Raw genomic sequence first — 21746 nt, 5'->3', positions numbered from 1 at the left:
ACTAGGTGTCTTTTTCAAAGTGCCACTGTCTCTTTTCAGCTTGTGCGAATGCTTTTAGAGTGCTTTCGGCTGCCTGAGACTGTCTTTGAGAACCAGCTTCTTTTTTGATCACAGAGCCTCGCCTTTTTTGGGTAGCTGCCTTCGAGCACTTCAGGTTCAAATTATCTCAGCTTCAACTTTTTTGAGAGCTCGTCAATGTCACTTTTCACAAACTGAGCAATCACAGAACAAGAAGCTACAGTTAAAGCTGGTTGAAAAAAGCTCCAAAATGACAACATCAGAGACAGGCAGGCATAATGGGAGCACATTTGAAGCCACTGAATGTTCCTGTTAAATGTTTGTATGCATGAGTTTTACACTTTAATATTTCCCTGTGGTATTGTACTAGGTAAAGTTTAACGCTTCTCACCTCTGCCTGCAAGCATTTCAGAGATTTTGTCATTTGTTTTCAGCATGTCTTAATGCACTAAAGCCTCTTAATTACATCAAAATTCCAAATAAGTTGGGACACTGTGCAAAACAAATAAAAAACAGAATGCAACCACTTGCAAATTAACTGTATGAAGTGTTCAGTTGCCAATGTAGTAACATGCTTTATACAATCACGTGTTCACAAAGTGGTGAACCTCGCTTCATCCTTGCTTGTGAACAACTGAGCCTTTCCAGGATGCTCCTTTCATATCCAACCCTGGCACTATCACCTGTTACCAATCAACCTGTTTACCTGTGGAATGATCCACACAGGAGTTTTTGGAGGATTCCACAACTTTCCCAGTGTTTTGTTGCTCCTGTCCCAACTTGTTTGAAAAGTGCTGCTTGCATCAAATTCAGAATAAGCAGATATTTACAAAAATCAATGAATGAAGAGGCAAAATATTAAACATGGTGTCTTTGTACTGTTTTCAACTGAGTATGTGTTCAAAAGGATTATGAAATGGTCACATTCTGCTTTATGGCTGTTTTACACAGTGTCCCAATTTCTTTTGATGGATGTTGTACTGGTGGTCATGGTCTGCAGTTTGAGACAGACTTAAAATACACAATAATAAAACCTGATGACATGACCTGGACACCTTTAATCTTTTGATGGTTAATTCATTACAGATGTGGAATGGTCTTATCAAAGTAGATGTGATAATAGCTCCTAAAGTTATCCTGCTATACATGACTTATGTCACACAGCAGCCAGACTCAGCTCACATGTTCTGGTACTGCTCTAAACTAGCAGGGCTCTGGGCTATTTTTGAAACCCTGTCTGAAACCCTGGTTTACTGGTTTCCGACCTAAAGTCGAGACAGCCATCTTTGGGGTACCGGGTAATAAGATATCTTTGACAAATAGCAAAAAAGATCGAGTTGCTTTTGCTTCCCTCATAGCAAGGAAAAGGATCCCGCTGGAGTGGAAATCTGCAAAACCGGTGCTTCCCAAATGGTGAGACCTTGTGACAACCATACACTATTATTGCAATATACAACTCGTAGTAAAACATAAGCCTTGTCTCTTGAGTCTGTTTCAGGAAGAGGAATAATCTGGTGGATGTGTGAATTTCCCAGTTGGAGAGTAAAAACCAGGAGCGGACATTTGTGTTGTCCTTCTTTTTGTAGTTATGAATAGGACTGGAACTGAACTATAACAGGGTACAGAAAGTTTGAAAACTTCTGTGCTAAAGCACCTAAAGCTTTATTTGGCTTAGTGACTTGATATTATTCCTCAAGGTGGAAAAGATCATCCATTCCACTGGCGGTTCAAAACATTTCATTGAATTTGGGCTCATATGATATCCTACTTTAAAAGATGAAAAACCCTCCCCTAATTTGACAGTCACACACCACTTTCTCTACCTTCTTTTAACCCATCCTCCTTTATAATGATGACTTCTTTTGCCTGGCTAAGACTTGTGGTGATCATAGACTATATTTGTCCATTGCTATGCTGGTCTCTAATGAAAATAATTAGTAAATAAGTAAGTGAGCATTCATTAGTGTACATATCTACAGAATTTGTTTTGCCTTTTGTATATACTATAGACCGCACTAGTTGTTCGTGAATATGACAGCTTCCATACATGACATGAGAGGTGCAATTTTTTGATTATTTTGGAAAAGCATTTAGCAAACATTTATAATTTAGCTCTGAGGCCCAAAGACAGACCCACCTGAAAATGTCAATTTGTGGTTTGTGTTAATTGGTAGAAGGAATTGCAGGGATTAGTGGAAACTGCATGCTTAATATATTGCTGCAATAATCTGCTTCTGCTCAGCGCTTTCAGCAAATTTCTCAGAAAATCCACGGTTTGTCAAAACTGCATTCTCTGTGAGAATACATTAATTAATCAGAACTACGCCATCTGTCTTGCTTTAACATAATTCTAGCACTAAAGGGCCCAACAACCTTCAAGATCACTATTTGTGGCTGTTAGCATCGGGGTCAAGTACTGATTGTGGGATAGAAAGTGTAACAGAAGCCAGGTGTGAGGAGTGGGACTTGCACCGTTGTGTCCTAAAAGATAATCCAAACAAATGTTGGCTTTCATCTCAGTTCCCAGTGGTTTGCTATTAGCCAGAAAGTTGGGTCATTTTCATTGGCAGAACTGTTCAATAGTTCTAGGACCCTGAGTGAACTGTTGGCAAACAATTCAAAGTCTTCTGATGTTTGTGTCCCGCTGACCACTGACAGTCACCACTCCCAATATCTGAGAGAGGGAGGGAGAGTCACTCAGCAAGCAAACATAGATGGCTAAACAGTTGAGTAGGATAAAAATAACGATGAAACACAGAAGAAACCTACAGTTAAATAAGAGTGAGCTGGATTCAACAGCATGTGCTGTGTTTAAAACAGAAATATGATGACTAGGTGCTTTTGGTCCTATTCATACAACTGGACTGATTTACACACAATTGAGCGATGCTCATTCCTCAGAGGAGCGTTTCAACATGCAGATATTGCTGACTATATTTGTGATTTATTAATTAATGTGTCTGTCATTATGAATCTTCTGTGAGACCAAATCAACCTCAATCAAATCAAACCCTCTGTATTAGTATTTTGTTCTCTTGTGTCTTGCGAAAGAGATCTTGACCTCAGCGGCACTTGAACAAATGAAACGGTCACAGAACAAACTGTCGCCTCTGCCTCTAACCGCTGTCTTTGCTAATATAGTCGATCACATGGTGCAGGTTGATGTGTATTCATGCCCAAGCTGTCAGGCAATGCCTCCTGTTAGCGCTGGTTAACAGGTTGCATTCATGAGAAAAATACATAAATGAGAAGAGCTAAATTGTGTGTTCAGCTACAACAGAACACAACGTAAGTGATGGAGAGTAGGAGGTTTAATCAGGCACAGTAAACCAGGCAAATCCAAGTCATTATCAGACGACAGGTATGATGCACAGTTTTTTTTTTGCTTGCTTTTGTAAACAGAAGTCATTTTATCACACACTGTAAGCTGTGTGTTTTCAGATGTCTCCTCCTTAGTGCAGACATGCTCTTACTCACTTGGTGGGCTGTGACACCAGGGCGTCACGGTGTAATCTGTAACAGGGGAAGCTGTTGAATGAACCAGGCTCCAGAGAAACTCCAGGTATGGTGCTGTACTCCTTCTCTACTAGGCCAAACTTCTCCATCATGCGGAAACCTGCGAGAGACAAACCATCACTACCTTCATCTTCTTCACGATGAGCATCCTTGCCATCGGCATCACTAGCTTTCTATGCAGGTTTGAACCAGTTGTTGGACTTGTGCGACTGTATGTATTCATTAATTTGCAGCTCTTACCTGCCATTGTGTTACCACTCATCAAAACAGATGGACAAGCTGAAAGAGAGAAAAGAGTCTGTTAGTTCATCCTTGATATTTGAAATTCTCAACCATCTTTTCTCCACTCACTCTCTGCGTCTCTCCACAATCAAGAGCCCTCTCTCAGTCTTCTTTCTGCCTCTTTCACTCCGCCTCCATCCCTGTCTGACTTTTCTGAACTCTTTCCCCTCCTGGTCTCTTCCCCTCTCTCTGTTTTAAACATAAGGTGGTGTTACTCACTAGCAGTGGCAGCCTCACAGACAAAAGTAATGAGCTGCTCTTCTATTTTCTTCACAGCATCCAAATCGTCCACAAAGAAGACGTGTCTGTCGCTGGGCTTACTGGCGATATTCACCAGCTCCCCGTAGTCTGCGTCCGCAAAGCCAATGGCAAAGATGATGTAGCCTGAAAATGGAATTTAACGAGACAATTCATTACAGGTTTTAAAGGCGATGGAAAAGATTAAGCAGAGTGACGTAACACATTGTTAGAGTTATTGGTTTCAAACCAATGGCTGAGGAGTCTGGTATAACAGAACAGTGAAGTGTGGCATACAGTACATAAAGCATCCAAGAAATGAGAGGGGGATCAGTCTTTCATCGTGCCAGCATTGTACCAACACACACAACTTACTTTATCAGTGACAGGGAATCACATACTGTACATACACAGTCAATAAATTATGATTTTATGAGAACTTTAACAACTACAAGAGACTTAATTTCTGTCTTTGGTCTATAAAACACCCACCATCCATCTGCATCTCCTTGGATACTTTGTTGACATCATCTTGTGAACGTCCATCAGTGAGAACAACCAGGACCTTAGGAACACCCCTTCTAGCTCCAGCCTCTGGGGTGAAAATAGACTCTTTCACATGTTTGATGGCCCGACCTGACAGAAGACAAAAAGAAACCACTTAGCGTTAGTCCAGGCAAAGCAGCGCTTGAAGCTGCACTTTCATTATCTAATCTGTCTCATCTAATATCTGTTTCCAATAGACTTCACAATAACTGGCTCATTCACAACTGTGTGCCGAGTAACATCCAAACATATTCACGCAGGTGCACAGCAGGGGCATTAAAACCTGACACTTATCACTGTTACTCTGCTGAATACGGTCAGGCGAACATCACTTGCTGACGCAGCTCCTTACGCAATGTTTCGTATAGTTGATTTAACTAATATTTAATGTTCATGTGTGTTCAGAATTCTGCTTGCTGCTCAGATTGTTTGAGAGCTTGACAGCAACGCCTTTTCTGCCAACTCTTACTGTGTAAGATTTGCTATAAATGGTCAATTCCTTGACATGTCTCTGACTGAACTACAGCAGCAACAGCTGAGAAAAAGAAAAGCTGCTGAGATGTTTACTGTGATTATCTAACTCAAACCATTTGCACAAGTCTGTGCAAGATTATTTTCACGTTGCTGTGAAATGAATGTTAACCCATTATGGCTGCCAATAAAAAAAATGAAACAGAACAGAATACGTGGGAACATGGCCAGCAGTGATATAATATATACATTCTGAGTAAAAAGGCTTAAAATGCAAAACCAAGAGTTCGGTCCTCATTAACAATCTAAAAGAATCCTCTTCCCCACCTCTGGCATGGCTGTGAACGACCTTCGCTGCAATTTTAATGTACTTGCTAATTTGAAAAACACATATTCTTTATTCTTCCACTGACAATAATAAAATTCATTTTTGAGCCAATAACTATTACATGACAAAAAGTGACCTTAAAGCTCCTGAAACCGGATTCAGGCTGTGGTTCCATTAGCATGTACAACGAAAACAGACAATGTCTCACGTCTTTCAATTAGAAACACTAAAAAACTAACTAAGATGGAAATGTCACAATCCAGTCTGTCAAAAAGTAAAAATTCGATGAACATTTGACAGTGTGCAGGTCACCTGCTAATGGATTTAATCAGTCAATCAAATCTGTCTAGACAGCTTTGAAAGGTTTCAAGACCGCCCACAACAAGGCAACCAAGGTGGTTGCAATGCATACGTGTCAGTGAATTTAGGAATGCCCTTTGTATCATCATGCTTCACGCCCATCAAAAAAATGAAGGTATAAGAGGCAGTCACATCATCAGCAAGGTGAAATCAACAGCACTATGCTCTATTATACTGCAGTTGTACTATATTTCTATTGATCTATCCACTGAGGAGTAAAGTGAACTTTACGAATGTTGAAATGTGAACTCATGAACATGAATATATAAAAGATGGTTGTTATTGTCATTCACAGCCAAAAAACAAAGTGCAAGGTATAGTCCCTGAAATAACAGGAGACAATGACTTGCCATAGGAAACAATGAGCACAATCCCCTGATAGAGGTAGGTCATTTGTATTTCATGCCAATTTTTGCATACTGTCCATCATGATTCGCATTAATACTTCATAAATCTCATCCACTCATCTGTAGGTGACCTTTTTATAATTAAATGGACAATCGCTGTCATTAATCCTCTTAACACTCCCTGTCCTTTTAAACTTTCTTCGCTCACTCCTCTAGCGTTTTCAAGAAGTTGTCTGAGATACAAAGAGTATCGGGTATCTGGAAACTTTGCAATTAAAACAAAACCATAAGAAGCACTAAATGGTCCTTTAAGTTGGCCAAAAAAGTAAAGAGTGTGTGGAATAAATAGCTCTATATGTGTATGGTGTCTCTCTCTGCCAATTTCTGACCAAACATAAACCCTCAGACCACATCCCTGTCTCCTCCTCCTGTTTTTATTGTGTTTTTTTTTACACTGAGCTGTCAGTGATGACAAACGATAGAGTGCTTGGCCTGTAAAGTGTTGTGTTGTCAGATATCTACCAGTGATACATCTGTTTCTACACTGTCCTCTGATCACACTGGGCAAGACTGGAATTACAGCAGCTAGTCAGGCATGAAGTGAGACACAAGACAGAGCAGAAGAGAGGGGGGTCGAGATAGAGGAGGGGGCGGGCGGGTGGTGGAAGATGACAGTGGAGGGCAGGCAAGAGGCCAGTGAGACGGGCGGGAGAGGGACAGTCAGATGTGGAAGAGAAGGCACAAAAAGAACAAGAGGAAAAAAGGAAAACAAAACATGTCAGTGGATCTTGGGTTCAAAAGTCCATCGGCAACCAGTGATCCATCGCTTTGTGCGTGTCAAATAATGCATGTCAGTTTGGATTTGGTCTCCCATCTCACAAAAGTTTACCAGTTTTCTTGCTGGGACTTACGGAGGGAAACAATAAGATAGAATAAAAATAGTTCAAATCATCTCTCCTGTTTTAGCATCCAAAGTCCTGGTGAAATATAATGAAGGAGACATTTCTCCCTGTTCTTTGGCTGCAGGTGAAATCTAAAAAAATGGTAACACTGTCTCTAGGCCATTATGAACAGCAAGTGATATAAAATCCTCTAATCTTTGAAAAGTTACAGTGAGCTTTTTTTAATTGGATAATCACATGCATTATTGAAAATGTACAATGGATTCTGAATGGGCTGACTAACTATAAACGCCAGTGAAACTCATTCATAGGCCATTCATACATTCCTTCCAGAGTTCATTAAAGGCTCATAAACCCTGAAAATTGAGTAAGGGGATCACACAATTGCATTACTACAGCTAAAGAAGTCAGACAGGCTGTTAAAGTAAAATAATAGAAAAGGGCCAATCACAACTTGACTAATCGAATGTGTGAATATGTTACTGTACAATTAAGGATTAAAAGTAACATTACATACTGGAAGTCAGTCATCTCAACACACACACAGATACGCAGACACACTTTTATTCACAGTTGCTCAATCTGAATATACAGTACAATCCAAGCCAGGGATTAGCACAATTATTCATGTAGAGCATGAAAATCAATCTCATAAGACACACACACACACACACACACACACTCATACATACATATATATACACTACAGTACATGTACAGGGATAAAGACTATCATAGCTGCAGCTACATTAAATCAGTCACTCACCAAGCCAATCAGAGGCTCACTAATACCTTAATGAATAAATACATAGTGAAAAGCCAAGTCCCAGAATATCAGCTTCAACACTCTGAATCCTCAACATGCTCTTCCTTCACACTTATATGAGCGGGTACCAACGATGAAAAAAAAACACAATGTTAAGTCTTCAAGAAGGCAGCATCATTTACACACTGCTAATAAAATTGATATATAGAAAATGCTTGTGACTACAAACTGGCTCACAAAGTTGAATAAGTAGCTGTTCCCCCTCCTTGAACCTCCGCAGTGCTCATCCCCGGTAGCTACAGAAGTAGCACCCTGCTGCCAACAGAGGTGGGGGGTTAGTGAGCAGTTTCCAGGTGAGACAAGGTGAGCAAATGTGATGCACTTAACTTCCTAACATACTCAGGTTTAAACAGAATTTGTCAGAACTGCTGAACATGGTTAAGAAACTGAATCTACTGGCGGGAAAATCCTGGAGCGGACACAAGCTCTGTAACTTTACTGTGAATCAATGCATCATTTTAAGCACATTCTAAAACGTATTTTCATGTATTTGCTTGACCTACGGGTTATAGGACAGAGGATATAAAGTGAGCTAGCTATTTACAGTAAAAACATGAAAGCGGCATTAAAGCTGTAGGGTTTCTTGTTGGCTATCACTTGCATGAACACAGATATCTGCCAGAGGCTCAGGGTTAAAGAGGGAGAAAGCTACAGTCTTTTCTTTGAGGGCTTTGGGGGATTTAGACACAGCGAGGGGCCCTGATCGGGTCTCTGAGGAAAGGTTGAGGTTTAACAATGAAAAAAGGGCATGTGGGTTTGGAGAGCAAAAAAATCCCCCAAAACTTAGGGGTTGTAATGCAAGCTTCAGTCCTGAACGTCAGATCTATCTGTAAATGGACAAGAGGAGTAAGATGTAAGTAAGGAGGTTGAGGTACAAGCTCCAGCATACAGCTCAGTCTATGTGGATTTAAACAGTATGATGTTTGTACAGTTCAGCAGGTAAGTGGGGAAAATATCAAAACTAAAGCATGAAAACCTCTTTGCACAGAACAGGGAGAACTGTAAGAAGGTATCGGTGAAAGGCGCTGACTTCTATATAAATAAATAATATACATTTTATTATTTATTGTAATAAATATGTAAAATGAAAGTAACTATCGCATAAACTAAAACAGGATCCTAGAATATAAATATACAATAAGCTGTGTGGGTTTCTCTGGTGGATATAAGGACTGCCTAAAGAATAGGCATTATGTTTGAGCCACTGAAGAAGATTAATTCTACGCTGAGATACTGTTTGTGTGCATGTGTGTGGGTGAGACAAAGAGGTAGGGGGAGAGGGAGGCAGAGAAACCATCTGTGAGCATTAGCCTAACCTTGTGAGAGCTGCCTGCCTCCCGTTTCTCTTTGTGTGGAGAAGATGAAATTTCATGGTTTATTTTCTGTTCTGCTGTAGACCCCACCAACCACAGACAGACAGACAGACACACAGACAGACAGACAGACAGACACACAGACAGACAGACAGACACAGACACACAGACACACGCACGCATGCACGCACGCACGCACAGCTCTGTCAGCTAAATTGCCACCTGTTGTGCTGTATTAAAGTATGAGACAGTCCAGTCACTGTAGGTGTATAAGGGGCATAGGAAAATGGTATAAGAAAGAAGGGAGAGAGAGAGTATTGCAACAGCTGGAAAGAAGCTGAAAATGTCGAAGAAAATGAGAGGATGAGGATGAAAAACTGGGGACAAAACAGGAGGAATGCTGAGAAGAAGAGAGGAGAAATAATGGAAAGGGAGAAGAAGACAGGAAGCTTTACGCAAAACTTAAGAAGCAGCAAAGTGAGGGAGGAGAGCACAGTGAGGGGTAGGCAAGGCAGCAGAGGAGAGAGAGGGGAGGAAAGAGGAGTTAAGACGGGGGAGGAGGGGATAAGTGTGGAGATGATAGCGCGATCAGCCGGCAGCTGATAGGAAAGCTCAGGGACACAATTACACTGACCACACACAGAGCTTTAGCCAGCTAGACTTGAGGAGAGTCCCAGCAACCAGCATTACCTGTAAAGCTACATAAAGACACTGAGGCTGACATTCACCTTGTGAGTACTAGCACAACAGATTTCACAATCCCAAACAGCTTGTAATGTATCCTCCCTGCAGTATGTGATAGTTTCAACAAGTCCCCGAAACTGATACTCTAAATAACATACTCATTAAGACTGGTTCTGGCAAGTTGAGGTTTAAATCTCATTCTTGTCCTAAAATAAATAGCAGCTGACATAACAATCTCATCACGTGGTCCATTAGCAACTGACCTGGAGTTTATAGTGTGTCATGTGATCTTCATCAACAAATGGGGTTTTCCCAGTTGTTAAAAAATTTTAGATGTTGACAATTTGCACAAATGGTCAAAAAGCTACAAATGGACCTTGTGGAGAGATTTTTTGTCAACTGTAGCTTACAAAATCAAGGATGATCTTTAAATCTCAAGCCAGCATAAATGAGAAGTCCATAAAGTACCCTAAAAATGGCCAATAGGTGAACTCTATCTGCTGAAGAAGATTGTGTGATACGATCGAAAGCTCCACAACAGCAACTTAATAATAAGATTGTTTTTTCAACAGGGCAAAGTAAATTTTGACTAAGGTGTTAAAGGAGCAATATGTCAGAATTAGGGTTAGGAACATTAAAAAATTCACAAAACTATTAACAGAATGTGAAGAAACCAGCAGGGATATCTACTGAAGTAAGCATGCTAGCCAACTAGCCTGGCCCATCCTGTCCTGTAATACTACTTTGTACCTCAAGAGGCAATAGTAAGTGACTGTAGCATCCGGTATGCCCTCAGTCTAACATGACAGGACGAAAACTTTTAACCTTTTGTCAATCATGTTGAAGGTTACATATGGCACCTCTAACTGATATAAATTTACCTCTCTTGCTGTACTGCATGAACTAAGCACGTTAATCCCACTAACACACTGTTCGGACCTGTCTTGGTGTTTCCTCCTTTGTATCTGATCCTCTGAATAGCTTCCAGCAGCGCTTCCTTGTTGCCATGGGAACTCAGCTGGAATTCTGTCCGAGCATCATCACTGAACTGAGCAATGGCCACCTGTAGAGAGGCAGAGACCGACAGACAGAAAGATAAGTGAAATAAGTTCAAATCAAATTTCTGCATTTATTCTGAACAGCAGCAACAGTATCAAACAGATGCTGCCTTCATCCACTAAAAGAAAAACGGTAATTATACAAATTGGGTGTGCTTAAACAGCCCCACAGAGCGAATACTGTACAAGTTGAACAGTACATGACTCACGAAAAGACACAATGTGACATTTTTATAGTTTAATTGTAACTTTTAATGTGTGAAAGCAGTAACAGGTCACAGAATTCACCTTCTATCACCTGGTCAAGTGCTGGTGGTCTTAATATTTTTCACACTGAGCACATGAGGTAAAAGTTCATGACGTCAAACTGGAATATTACAGCCCTATTTTTTGCAAGTCTCTAGGTGAAAATTCACTGAAATATATATCTATCCAAACTCCCAAATCGGAGCTATAATCAATCTAATTGGCTTACCCTAAGAGGGGTGAACAACTATCATTACCTCCAGACTGCTAATGGTGCTGTTGTTGGCTCAGGGCGGCCTACATTTACCAGCCAACTCTCTCTTTACTGTACAGCCAACTCTCTCACATTACAGCCAGTGTTTTGCTCTCAGTAGCCCACTGCCAAAGGGTTATGGGGCACAGTGAAGGTAGCACACTGCTTAACAGCAGACAGTACACAAATGAAAGAAAAAGGTTTAGCAAGCACCTCTACAGTGTGACAAATGAACCTGCTGAGCTCTGCTGACATAGTGGGGGGTCCATGCGGGCAAGAAGCACAAAGAAATTAGCTCACAACAGACAACTACTGCCCCAAGCTAGAGCCTGACATTCACTGCAGTAAGAAGTATTGCTCATGGTGGATTTTCTACGAAGAATCAAGTTGATAGTGTATTAGTCTGCGCTTGAACCATCTGATCCAACTTTTAATGCATCTAGACTTAGACCACCATTCCTGCCAGAAAAGTAATGTTTTTTGGCACAAAACACAGAGGCAGCAAATGAGCAGAGTTAATCGAGTGCTGCACAGCAACTAAAAAAAAAAAGTTTTTCCAGAAAGTAAAGATTCATTAGGGGTTTTAAAGTCACTCCTTACTTTCCCAAACTTTTATACACACACACGGCTGTGGCCATGCTGATTTGTCAGGGGACAGCCAAAGAAAATTCAGCCCCACGATCAATTAATACCAACAGCGGCAACCAGCCAAGCCCACATGGGTCAAAAGGGCGAAGAGTAAACTTGGACTGTTAAAGATTCATTGTTTGGTCAAATGTCTGTCATTTCCATTACTTCCATTTCTGTCTGAAATGTAACAATCGGATTGAAACAAAGGGAAGAAGGAAGGAATAGTGAGCAGGTTACAGAAAGCAAGCTGCAGATCTTAAGAGTCAGCCATGATGTAAAAGCTCCATTCATCCTTTTTATTCTGACTGTACAGCATCCTGTCTCTATTATGCCATTATCTACTGAATCAAAGCCTCTTTTGCAGAGTAGTGGCAGATGAAACAGGCTGCAGTAAATAAATAAAAGATGGGGCCAGAGGTTGGGGTAGCTGGCTGGAGTAGATGAGTCGAGGGCAATAGTTTGTTGGATATCTGAACTGTACATTTGTCACTGTGCTGTGCTTGCAAAACACCATGGCTAGAAAGACTGCAAACCTCTGTCTGCAGGGGTATGTAATAATTCTTTTCTTGGGGGAGGTAACCCACAAAAATATATTTGAAAATGAACAAATATATAATTTTCACAACATTCTCTCTGCTGTGAATGGGTTCTTTGCCCACAGATTACACTATAATATGTAATTCCTTTGTTTCATCATTTTTATGGTTTTCAGTGTGGCTACGCTTGGCTCGAACCCCAGCATCTGCTTTACATCCCATCTCCCATGAGCACGCATTTTTCAGAAGGAAAATGCTATTACAAAGACAATAAATTACAAAGCCAGCGAGCAAAAATTAAAAGCCTTGGGCACGTTTGTATTTCTGTTGGTTAACTTATGATACTGTACAAGCTGGCAATACAGTGATTTTCACTCGACACAGACATTTAGACTCGACACAAGAACCACTAGCAGTCATAAATGTGAACACCAGCCCTCCAAGGGGACTTACTGCAGCATTATTGAGACCTAGACGGTCAAGACTAAATTCTACAAATGTTAATTCAGAAATCTTTCCCCCTTGTAATGATGCATTCGGGAAAATTGAGGTACACTCCAAGCATATCTGTAAAACTTTTTCATTCCTCTTCTGTTCTTGAGTTCTTCCTTAGAGATCAGACTCCCTGAGGTAAAATTTACACAGATGTGGGTGTGGCCACATGACTGACCTGGGTGCCGTCTGGTCCGATCAGATCCAGCGATCCCATGGTGCTGTAGAGGAAACGTGTGATCTTCATGAAGTTGTCGTCTCCGATGGACCAGGAACCGTCGACCAGAAATGCCAGGTCAGCCTTGGCCTCCTTACACACTAGACGGACAGACAGAAAGACAGAGAGGGACAAGAGAGATGTATAGATTTAGTCAGCACATCATTCTGTCTCTGCACTGCGAAAAGTAATTTCATACAGAGTGAAGGTTAGTGGAGGACAAAGCACAACTTGAATGTTAACTGGCTACCTAATATATTCAGACTCAAGAGTAAATATGCATAGTATTAAGCACTGCAAATATACATCTGCTGCAAAAGGGTAAATATGCAAAGGCTGCGTCCTCAGATTAATTTTCACACTGTAGAGTTTATAAGATCAAAGGTATAGTGCACACTCTCCAACTTTAAAAATGATTTTTCTGAACAGAAAAATGTGCTATTTCCAGTGGGTTTGCGCATATTCGTGTCCTTCCATAAGCTGCTCATTCATATTCCTGGTCCAGCAGTGACTTTCTTTCCCCTCTTCTTTTATTCTTCTCAGGTTTCTCAATGACTCCCAGCAGCCTTATCTTTGCTGCCGTTAAGTTGTTTTGTGGTTTTAACAAGTTCTCAAACTGCAGTTCTTCGCTAAATTCCAAACCTCGTTCATGACCATGTCAGCCTCCATAAAAGCTGCGGAAAAACCTTCACTATAACTACACTGTTTATGAGGAAAAGTGGTTGTAATTCTAAAAGCAAGAGAAGAGAAGATGAAATGAAAATTACAAAAATCTACTCTACTGGTGTTCATGTTTTCCTTAAGAGACAAACTTCACAAGTGGAGCGCTCACGCTTGTCAGAAATGCCAAGTTAAAGGTCAGGTGGAGAACGTTTTGATTACAAGGATTTATGTGAGTGACTCTGATAAAAGCTGTGATAATACTGCTGAGACTTTTCATTCTCTCTCTGCTTGTTATCGTCTTGAACACTCATCGGCATCATTTTCTGCCTATCTTGGCTTTTATACTGCAAGTCTTTTCCTCACTTCTTTCTGTCTGTTGCTATCACTGTGTCTTTCTCCCCATTTGTCTCTACTCCCCCTCTGCTTTCTGTCCGCAGCCCTGTCTCTGTCTGTTTTTTGCATCCTCCCATCACTTTGTTTCATTCACTTCCTCTTGTTGTTTTCTGTCTCTCCTCGACTTGCAGACAAACATGCACCTTTGCCTTCTCTTTCCCTTGTCTTTGTGGTTCCGTCCTGAGTAAAGGTTGCCTGTCATTACAGATGGAGGCAGCGGTCTGACAAAGGTCAGAAACTTAGACAGCGATGCTTACAGATGGGCTCAGCAGGTGTGTCGGTTCATGTCTGTGGAGTCTGCGGTGCTCTTTTACCTGAACCCATCAGACAGGAACAGAGGAGGAGGATCGTCTGAGTGGGAGGTGGAGGGTCGGACTGTGAACTTGCACCCCTTTGTCCCTAAACTTTCTGGTTTTGTCAGGCCATTTGAAAGAATCCTCTACAGTGAGATTATTTGGTCTTTTTTCATAAGACATTTTCCGTTTGCAGCTTGAACTGAAGGTTTAAAGTAAAGGTTAATCCTAAAGCATGAAGATGTCATGCTCAAGGTTCGGATTTGCTATTTTACTTTGGAGGTGATTTACACAACATTTATAAGAAAAAACAATTTTACAGGTTAGTGGAAAACATTGGAAACAGTGTGTTTTTGTTAACATTATAGCTTCCTTGAGGTTTAGGAAGACTACTTGCACACACTCTAGTTATAAAGAGTCAATCACAGGTGTACCCTGTATGTTGGAGCTAGTGTGCCCTGTTTGTGAATGGTAGTTGAGCTGAGCCTGAGGTAATAAGATAAGAAAGCAGGATTAGGGTAGCATTTCTTTATTTTGGCTGTGGCCCACAGTAGACTGCCTATAGTTCACACAATTAAGTCATTGTGGAATATAGAAAACGTCTTGTAGACTTCCTTTTTTCTTACCTTAAACCCCCCCCACCCAACACAAATCCCAAAATGTCCTTCCAGGTCACTACTAATATTTTATAACTAAACACAGCTCACAGTTGTGTAAAGAGTACAGAGTGACAAAACAATGTTATTCTATTTAAAGTAAACCATTAACTTTTTCATTTCCTGTTTCAGAAATCATGCCAGAGCAGCATGGCGGCCGGTCCTGGCAAGAGTGCTGTTGCCATCAATTTAAATCGTTGTTTTACATTTAAAAGGAAAACTCAATCAGATTTTTTTTGGCCCATGATGAAAATCCCATAATCCACAGTCACAACTGAAAGAATGTATCTGCAGATAAAAACAGCCATATTTTATACACCCTTCAAGCTCATCAAAGTTAATAAATCCTATTACATTTCACTTTTGTAACTCATAAGTGTTGCCTTAGTGGTCATGTGGAAAGAAGCTCATAAAATACCAACATTGCAAACACTGCATGTATCTGTTGCTGTACGTTGTGCAGAATTTCTGTTTATGAGAGCAGGTGTATACTGAGTGTAATGGTTCACCAGTTTTCCTGCTTGGCTTTGTACAATTTGAACTAATGACGAAAAAGTCATCAAAGCCCTATGAAGACTAGAAGAATGATATGAGTGTGTATTTGTTTTTTTGTGTTGGCATCTTGCTCACCTTCTTTAGCAGGTGGGATGGTTGGAGGGGGCTCAGTGGTCGGAGGTTCAGTTGGAGCTTGAGTGGGCGCTGGTACTGGACACACACACCGACACAAACACGCACAGAGGGAAACAAGACAAGTTCATCGATCATGATGGCAGTGACAAGTGGCACCGTCATCGGGCTTATCTGCCGACCGCACGCACACGCACATACACGCGCATAAGCAATAAGCTGGCACATTCAGAGACAGGAGAAGCCTGTTTCTATTAAGATGAAAGTTTCCTAATCCTCTTCCTTGCTCCGACAGCTGAGTTCTGGACCTTTACAGAGAAAAGATTTCTAGTGCAATCTGTATTTACAAACTGTGTACATGAGCAATCCAGCTGCTGTTCTGCTGTGTCTATCTTTCTTTCCATCACATCAGACTTTATCTTTCTCCTTTCTTTCTATATCGCTCTTCCCTCTCCTAAGTTGGAGACAGCAAAAGTACTATTTTCATCAGTCTAGCATCATTCTGACCAGAGGTTGTTTTTAGGGTCGAAACAGCTCGGGGTTAAGATATGCCTCAGTGGCAAGCCAATTACTTTGCAGAAAGTCTGTCAAACCAGGGTACAGCAAGTAAATCATCTTGGAAACACAGCGGACTGCCCATCATACTTCATGAAAGTAGATAAAACAATCTCAACATATGTTTCTTCAGCTTCCACATTAACTTAATGGAGACAGAAGAGATTACTGGTAAATAGTGTGTATGATTCAACCATGAACTTTGCTTCTTGAGCATCTTCGTTGGCGTGAGATTGTGGCAGATGCTCTTGAACAAGACTGTGGAGTTCAGGAGTTGTTCATGTCAGAGAACCACCTCATTATAATTGCTGATGTCCTTCTCTCTGTCTTTTGATACATACAGTAAGTATGTTTTCCTTACGATTAAATATCTTAACATTTCTTCACTTGTCTGAGGAGTCATGGAGCTTCCTGATGAATGTAATCAGCTGTCTGCTCAAAATCTGTGGATCATTAACAACAGTCTGGGAATCTGTGTGTATGTGGCCATGTATTTCTCATGTTGTGGACACATAAATATGTTTGCACAGTCACGTAGTGGGGACTTGCCTTCCAATTGGGACAAAACAAGTCCCCATAACATAAATCATTACATTTCAGGGTGAAGGCTTGGGTTAAAGCTAGGTTTCGGTTAGGGTAAGGGTTGGGGTTAGACAAGTAGTGGCAATGGTTATGGTTTGGTTAAGTCTCCAGGAAATGAATGTAAGTCTATGTAGTGTCCCCAAAAACCATGGGAAAATGACTCTGTGTGTGTGTGTGTGTGTGTGTGTGTGTGTGTGTGTGTGTGTGTGTGTGCCTGTGTGTGTGTGTGTCTGAGACCATATCTATCCATCTATCTATAACCCTGGTTGTGAGCTGAGCCCTCCTGGTGCCTGGAGCTGTGCAGTTCACCTCAGCTCCTCAGCTGACCAATGAACTGCAACAGCAGCCTCTATCCTCTCAGACAGAGAGAAAGGAGTTGTCAGAGAGAGAGAGAGAGAGAGAGAGAGAGAGAGAGAGAGAGAAAGAAAGAGAGAGAGAGAGAGAGAGAGAAGACAGAAAGTGAGAGACTAAAATGAAGATAAAAGGATTGGGTGTGAGTTAAACACGTTGATGAAAACTAAAATGGGAAATAAATGGAATGAAACTCAAAGAAACTGAAACATACACATTGGAATATAATCATACATGTTTATACAATATAAATAAATAAAACATCTGCAACATACGCGTCATGTCAGTGATGGAGACAGAAGGTCCCTCCATTTCCTGCATCTGGGTGTGAACGCTGATCTGGTATTGGCTGCTGGGAGTGAGGTCATAGAAGCACTGTCGGGAAGCACCACCTCCCAGGCTCACTTCCTGTTTCTGACCATCTGCGAGTGAATGACAAAACAAAAAATGACATACAATGACTGATGCTCTGATCATCAGTAATATCACCCAAACGAGCTCAAATCCCTCAATAGCTGCTGTTTCAAATCAACTGCATTTACATCTTAGCACAGCACACTTAATGTTTTTCAGCCATGTTCTGCACCACATTCAAGCCTGGGAGCTTCACTCTCACACAGTTGGATACCAATCAGTTTTATTGGAGCAGTCAGGCAGCAAAGTGCCTTGCTCCAGAGCACATTAAAGGTTAGCTGCTGAAGCACAGAAGCAGCACCACTTCACAAACCTCCAGAAGAGCTCAGGTCATCTGGAAATTTAAATTTGATGTGAAGATCTTCCATCTACATTGAACATTATCAATATGAACAATAGTAATATTAATGCTTTACTTTAGGGCAGTAGTATTTAGGGCAAATATTACCTTTTTCAGCAGCTTAGCTTACTGAGTCTGAACGTAAGGTAACTAAACAATTGTGCATCATTATATCCACCAGAAAATGAAAAGAATCACACTATTGATTTCCTTTATCATCTCTTTCCAATTTCATTTTTTTGCAGACTGCAAGCACTTCTATTTAGTGTTTATTTTAAAAAGCCTTAGAGGGAAAGCGCCACAGGGAAAAAAAATGAATGAGAAATTATGTTGGCAGTCAAGAAAAGGGATGAACCGGAAACTGGAGGTGCACATACACATTCACTAATAGCTGCCATTTGTCAGTTTCATTAGTCTAATACTATTTCCTAACGTGTCTCTCATCTCAGAGAGTGACAAATTAGCTCCTCCTCAGCACAGGAAACAGCCATACATAATAAAGCTTAGGGAAACAGCTGTCACCGAGAGGCTGCACTTTTCCATCGGAGAAGGTGTTTAAGCGGCCCGGTTGACTCTGCGTGAATTAAACCAAATCTGTAAACTCCAGCTAGAATATCCAGTCGCTGCTTAGGCAGGAGGGAGGGGTGGGCAGAGATAAACAGAGAAGTATGGGATGGGAGGAAGATGGAAAAGAGACATCTTCCTTCTTCTTTCTGCTGTCTGTGTTCTGACAGTAAAAGGTGCATCAACTTCACTTACTGTTCACGTCTCAAATCTCTACGTTAACCAGCAAATGTTTCCAATTAATTCAATCGACACTAACCTCCAACCATCTACTGGAAGCCTGTCACGAAAATCCATTAAAAGCTACTTTCAAATCAGGTGTGGCACTCTCATTTTCCTAATACTGTGCATGCTGCCTCACTGACACGCCTAAGTGGAACAGGGCGATTGTTAATGTTATTGCTCACACCTGTTTTTTCTGCAGCGACAAATCAAAATGTCTGAGACTTTCATGTCTTGGTTATTGTCCAGTAAGTTTACACAGACAGAAGCAAAAGAGATATTAAATTATGAACGGGTTATCAAATTATGAATATTATCTTCTCAGTCTCTTATCTTAGCTTAGCATAGGCACTGCAATGGGAAATAGCTAGACTGGCAATCTCCAAAAAGAAAATAGAGCAAGAACGTCTACCTCTTAATCTTACTTAGAAAACTTCTTTATGGGCAGTAAAGTGCTGTAATTTTTTCATGGCTGGCTACAAAAACTTCCTAAAGTAAGCTAAGCTAATCGACTCTTACCTGTACCTGCTTTATAGTTTATGTTAGCCTAGAGACATAAGAGTGGTATTGATCTTCCAGTACTCTCGGCATGAAACTTTAATTTTCCCCACTTAAATTGGGGGCAACAGGAGGATTACAAGAAAGCTCTTTTACTGAGAGATGGAGCTGGTTATCTTAACCACGATTTGTAACTTTCAGATATGCACATTAAGAAGTACAATGAATAACAATTTATTATACCAGACAAAAAGTAGGACCAAACCATCTTTATGACTCTGTTTGGCCTCTGTGAAATGAATGAGGATGGCCACATTTTTTGCCACAGAGCTATGATTGTGAAAACCTCATCCATTAAACACCGATGCAAGTAGTGTAATTTTTGATATGAACTAACAGCAAAAGACTCTGTATTGACAACCATGCTGCTTTTCTCATTATCATCTCTGCGGTATTTGTGTAAGAGAAAACCCATCACCACTGCATCTGTCTCTGCTTTATATGTGATCTTTTAGCACATGCTGACAGTTAAAAAGTAAACTCAGACACAGGTTTTCTCATGGGCAGATAAATAATTAAAGTCCAGTTGTCAACAGGTTCATTTGCAATGTAAAACCTTAGTTTGCTAGAGACAACCAGGAATCTCCATTCTTAGTATGGGCAATTGCATAACGCAAACAAACAGTGAAGGACAGCTGTGAAGAAAAACGTCTCTATTTCTCTGAAGAATGAAGAATGCTGTCGCTATTCTTTTTTTTACTGTAGAATTTTTATGCGAACCTGTGCTGAACAACCAACAGCCCTCTGAGGACAAATACAAATAAAACTAGAATTTCAAGTTGCTCACTGTGAGTGGACCAGCTCCAAAATACTCTCCAATCAACAGAACAAGTGGTGCAGTGGTTTAATGAAGGTTCTTATATTTTTCAATGGGAAAGTAAAGGGCTTGAGATCGATTTGTCTTCATTTTGCTGAATGATCTGATTAAAATAGATTTTGGTAGATATTTCTGCAAATGTCTTTCTTCATCCTTTGTTCCCTCCTTCTTTTCCTCCTCTGTCTCCCTTTCACGAACTTGGTAAATGTGCATTAAATAGCTTCTTTCAGTCAAACTCTGTCTTAATCCATTTTATTTCTGATGTGACGACATGAGAAACTCTCGAAGCGTCTCCCTCCCACGTTGTTTATTGGGGAAAGATAGTGTGCTATATCTCCCTTCCTTTCTGCAAACAGAGAGATTTATGAATATCCTTTACAAAGTAAACCACTTCCATGTGAAAATGACAGATATATATAACGCTTATTTCCTCAGAGGCTTGTATCGATATGAGACCAGATGATTGTGAAAGGTGTATGTAACCGACACACATGTAACCATCACACACACCCGCTGAGAAAGTCCTAAGATGACTTGTCTTTGTGTTCATAATGAGCAGAGGAGACATTTGCACAAGGACAGACTGTAAATCTATAAGGAAACATATTCAGAATTTGGAGTTCAATCCAGCCACCTCACCAAATATCACAACTCTAGTAAAACTTTTGATTTACTGACTGAACAATATTCCAGTCACTTAGCTGGCAAAAGCCTTGTTTCTCACAACGTGGAACACTCAAACATGTTGGGATGACTGAAGGTGCACACGGAAATGTTGGTGAGGACAGTTAACTGTTCATACTGTGCACGTGTTCTACTCTAGTGCTGGTTTTCCAAAAACTTTATCTGAATTCAATGTTCATCTGGAGATGTTTAGCTTTTTTTTTAAAACTGCTGTTAAAATGTGTGATTTAGACCACAGCTCAGTGTTACACTTGATTTAAATTCGGAGCAGATAAGTCAATCAAGTTGCTGCTTGGAACGAGATGCTTGTCTGGTGTCAAAAGCAAAACTAATGAAAGCAATAAATCAAGAAAAGAACTCACTTATTCACCACCTTTGAGAAAGAGGTGAGGACACACATACAAACGGAGAAATATATACACAGTCATACACTCTAGGGTTTAATCCCAGAAAACAGGATCCAAGGGAATATCCATCCAAACAATTTTCCCTTTCCCAGGAAGTACAATCACAGGCAAAATGCGTCTTCTTCATCTTCTTTTTTTCTTCATTTAGACCATGTTAAAATATATTTAGAAAATATTTAGTCCTACAACTTCCTTAAAATATATACAATGTGTGTGTGCAGGTGGAACACATTTTAAGCTTATTGTAATTCATGAACACATTTAACAATATGGCGAAAAGTGGCAGCACTCAGAGCAGCACTGAGGAATGACAAACAGAACCTTTATTATGTCTAACACTGCTTGGCAACCGAAGCCT

At 40.6% G+C, this 21746-nt stretch overlaps 1 protein-coding gene across 1 annotated transcript in view; it reads right to left on the bottom strand.

Annotated features, from left to right (window-relative positions):
* Nucleotides 1-21746, bottom strand: part of col14a1a (collagen, type XIV, alpha 1a) — a 129666-nt gene that overhangs the window by 44937 nt on the left and 62983 nt on the right. The window contains exons 24-31 of the mRNA XM_041941655.1: nucleotides 17658-17804; nucleotides 15898-15972; nucleotides 13224-13363; nucleotides 10770-10893; nucleotides 4546-4689; nucleotides 4036-4200; nucleotides 3775-3813; nucleotides 3496-3634 (exon numbers count right to left, since the gene is read on the bottom strand). Coding sequence (XP_041797589.1) covers nucleotides 3496-3634; nucleotides 3775-3813; nucleotides 4036-4200; nucleotides 4546-4689; nucleotides 10770-10893; nucleotides 13224-13363; nucleotides 15898-15972; nucleotides 17658-17804 — 973 coding nt within the window. The remainder of the gene's footprint in view (nucleotides 1-3495; nucleotides 3635-3774; nucleotides 3814-4035; nucleotides 4201-4545; nucleotides 4690-10769; nucleotides 10894-13223; nucleotides 13364-15897; nucleotides 15973-17657; nucleotides 17805-21746) is intronic.

The sequence above is a fragment of the Chelmon rostratus genome, chromosome 8 (assembly GCF_017976325.1).
Source record: "Chelmon rostratus isolate fCheRos1 chromosome 8, fCheRos1.pri, whole genome shotgun sequence".
Lineage (NCBI taxonomy): Eukaryota > Metazoa > Chordata > Actinopteri > Chaetodontiformes > Chaetodontidae > Chelmon > Chelmon rostratus.
This window is presented reverse-complemented; position numbering and strand designations above follow the sequence as displayed.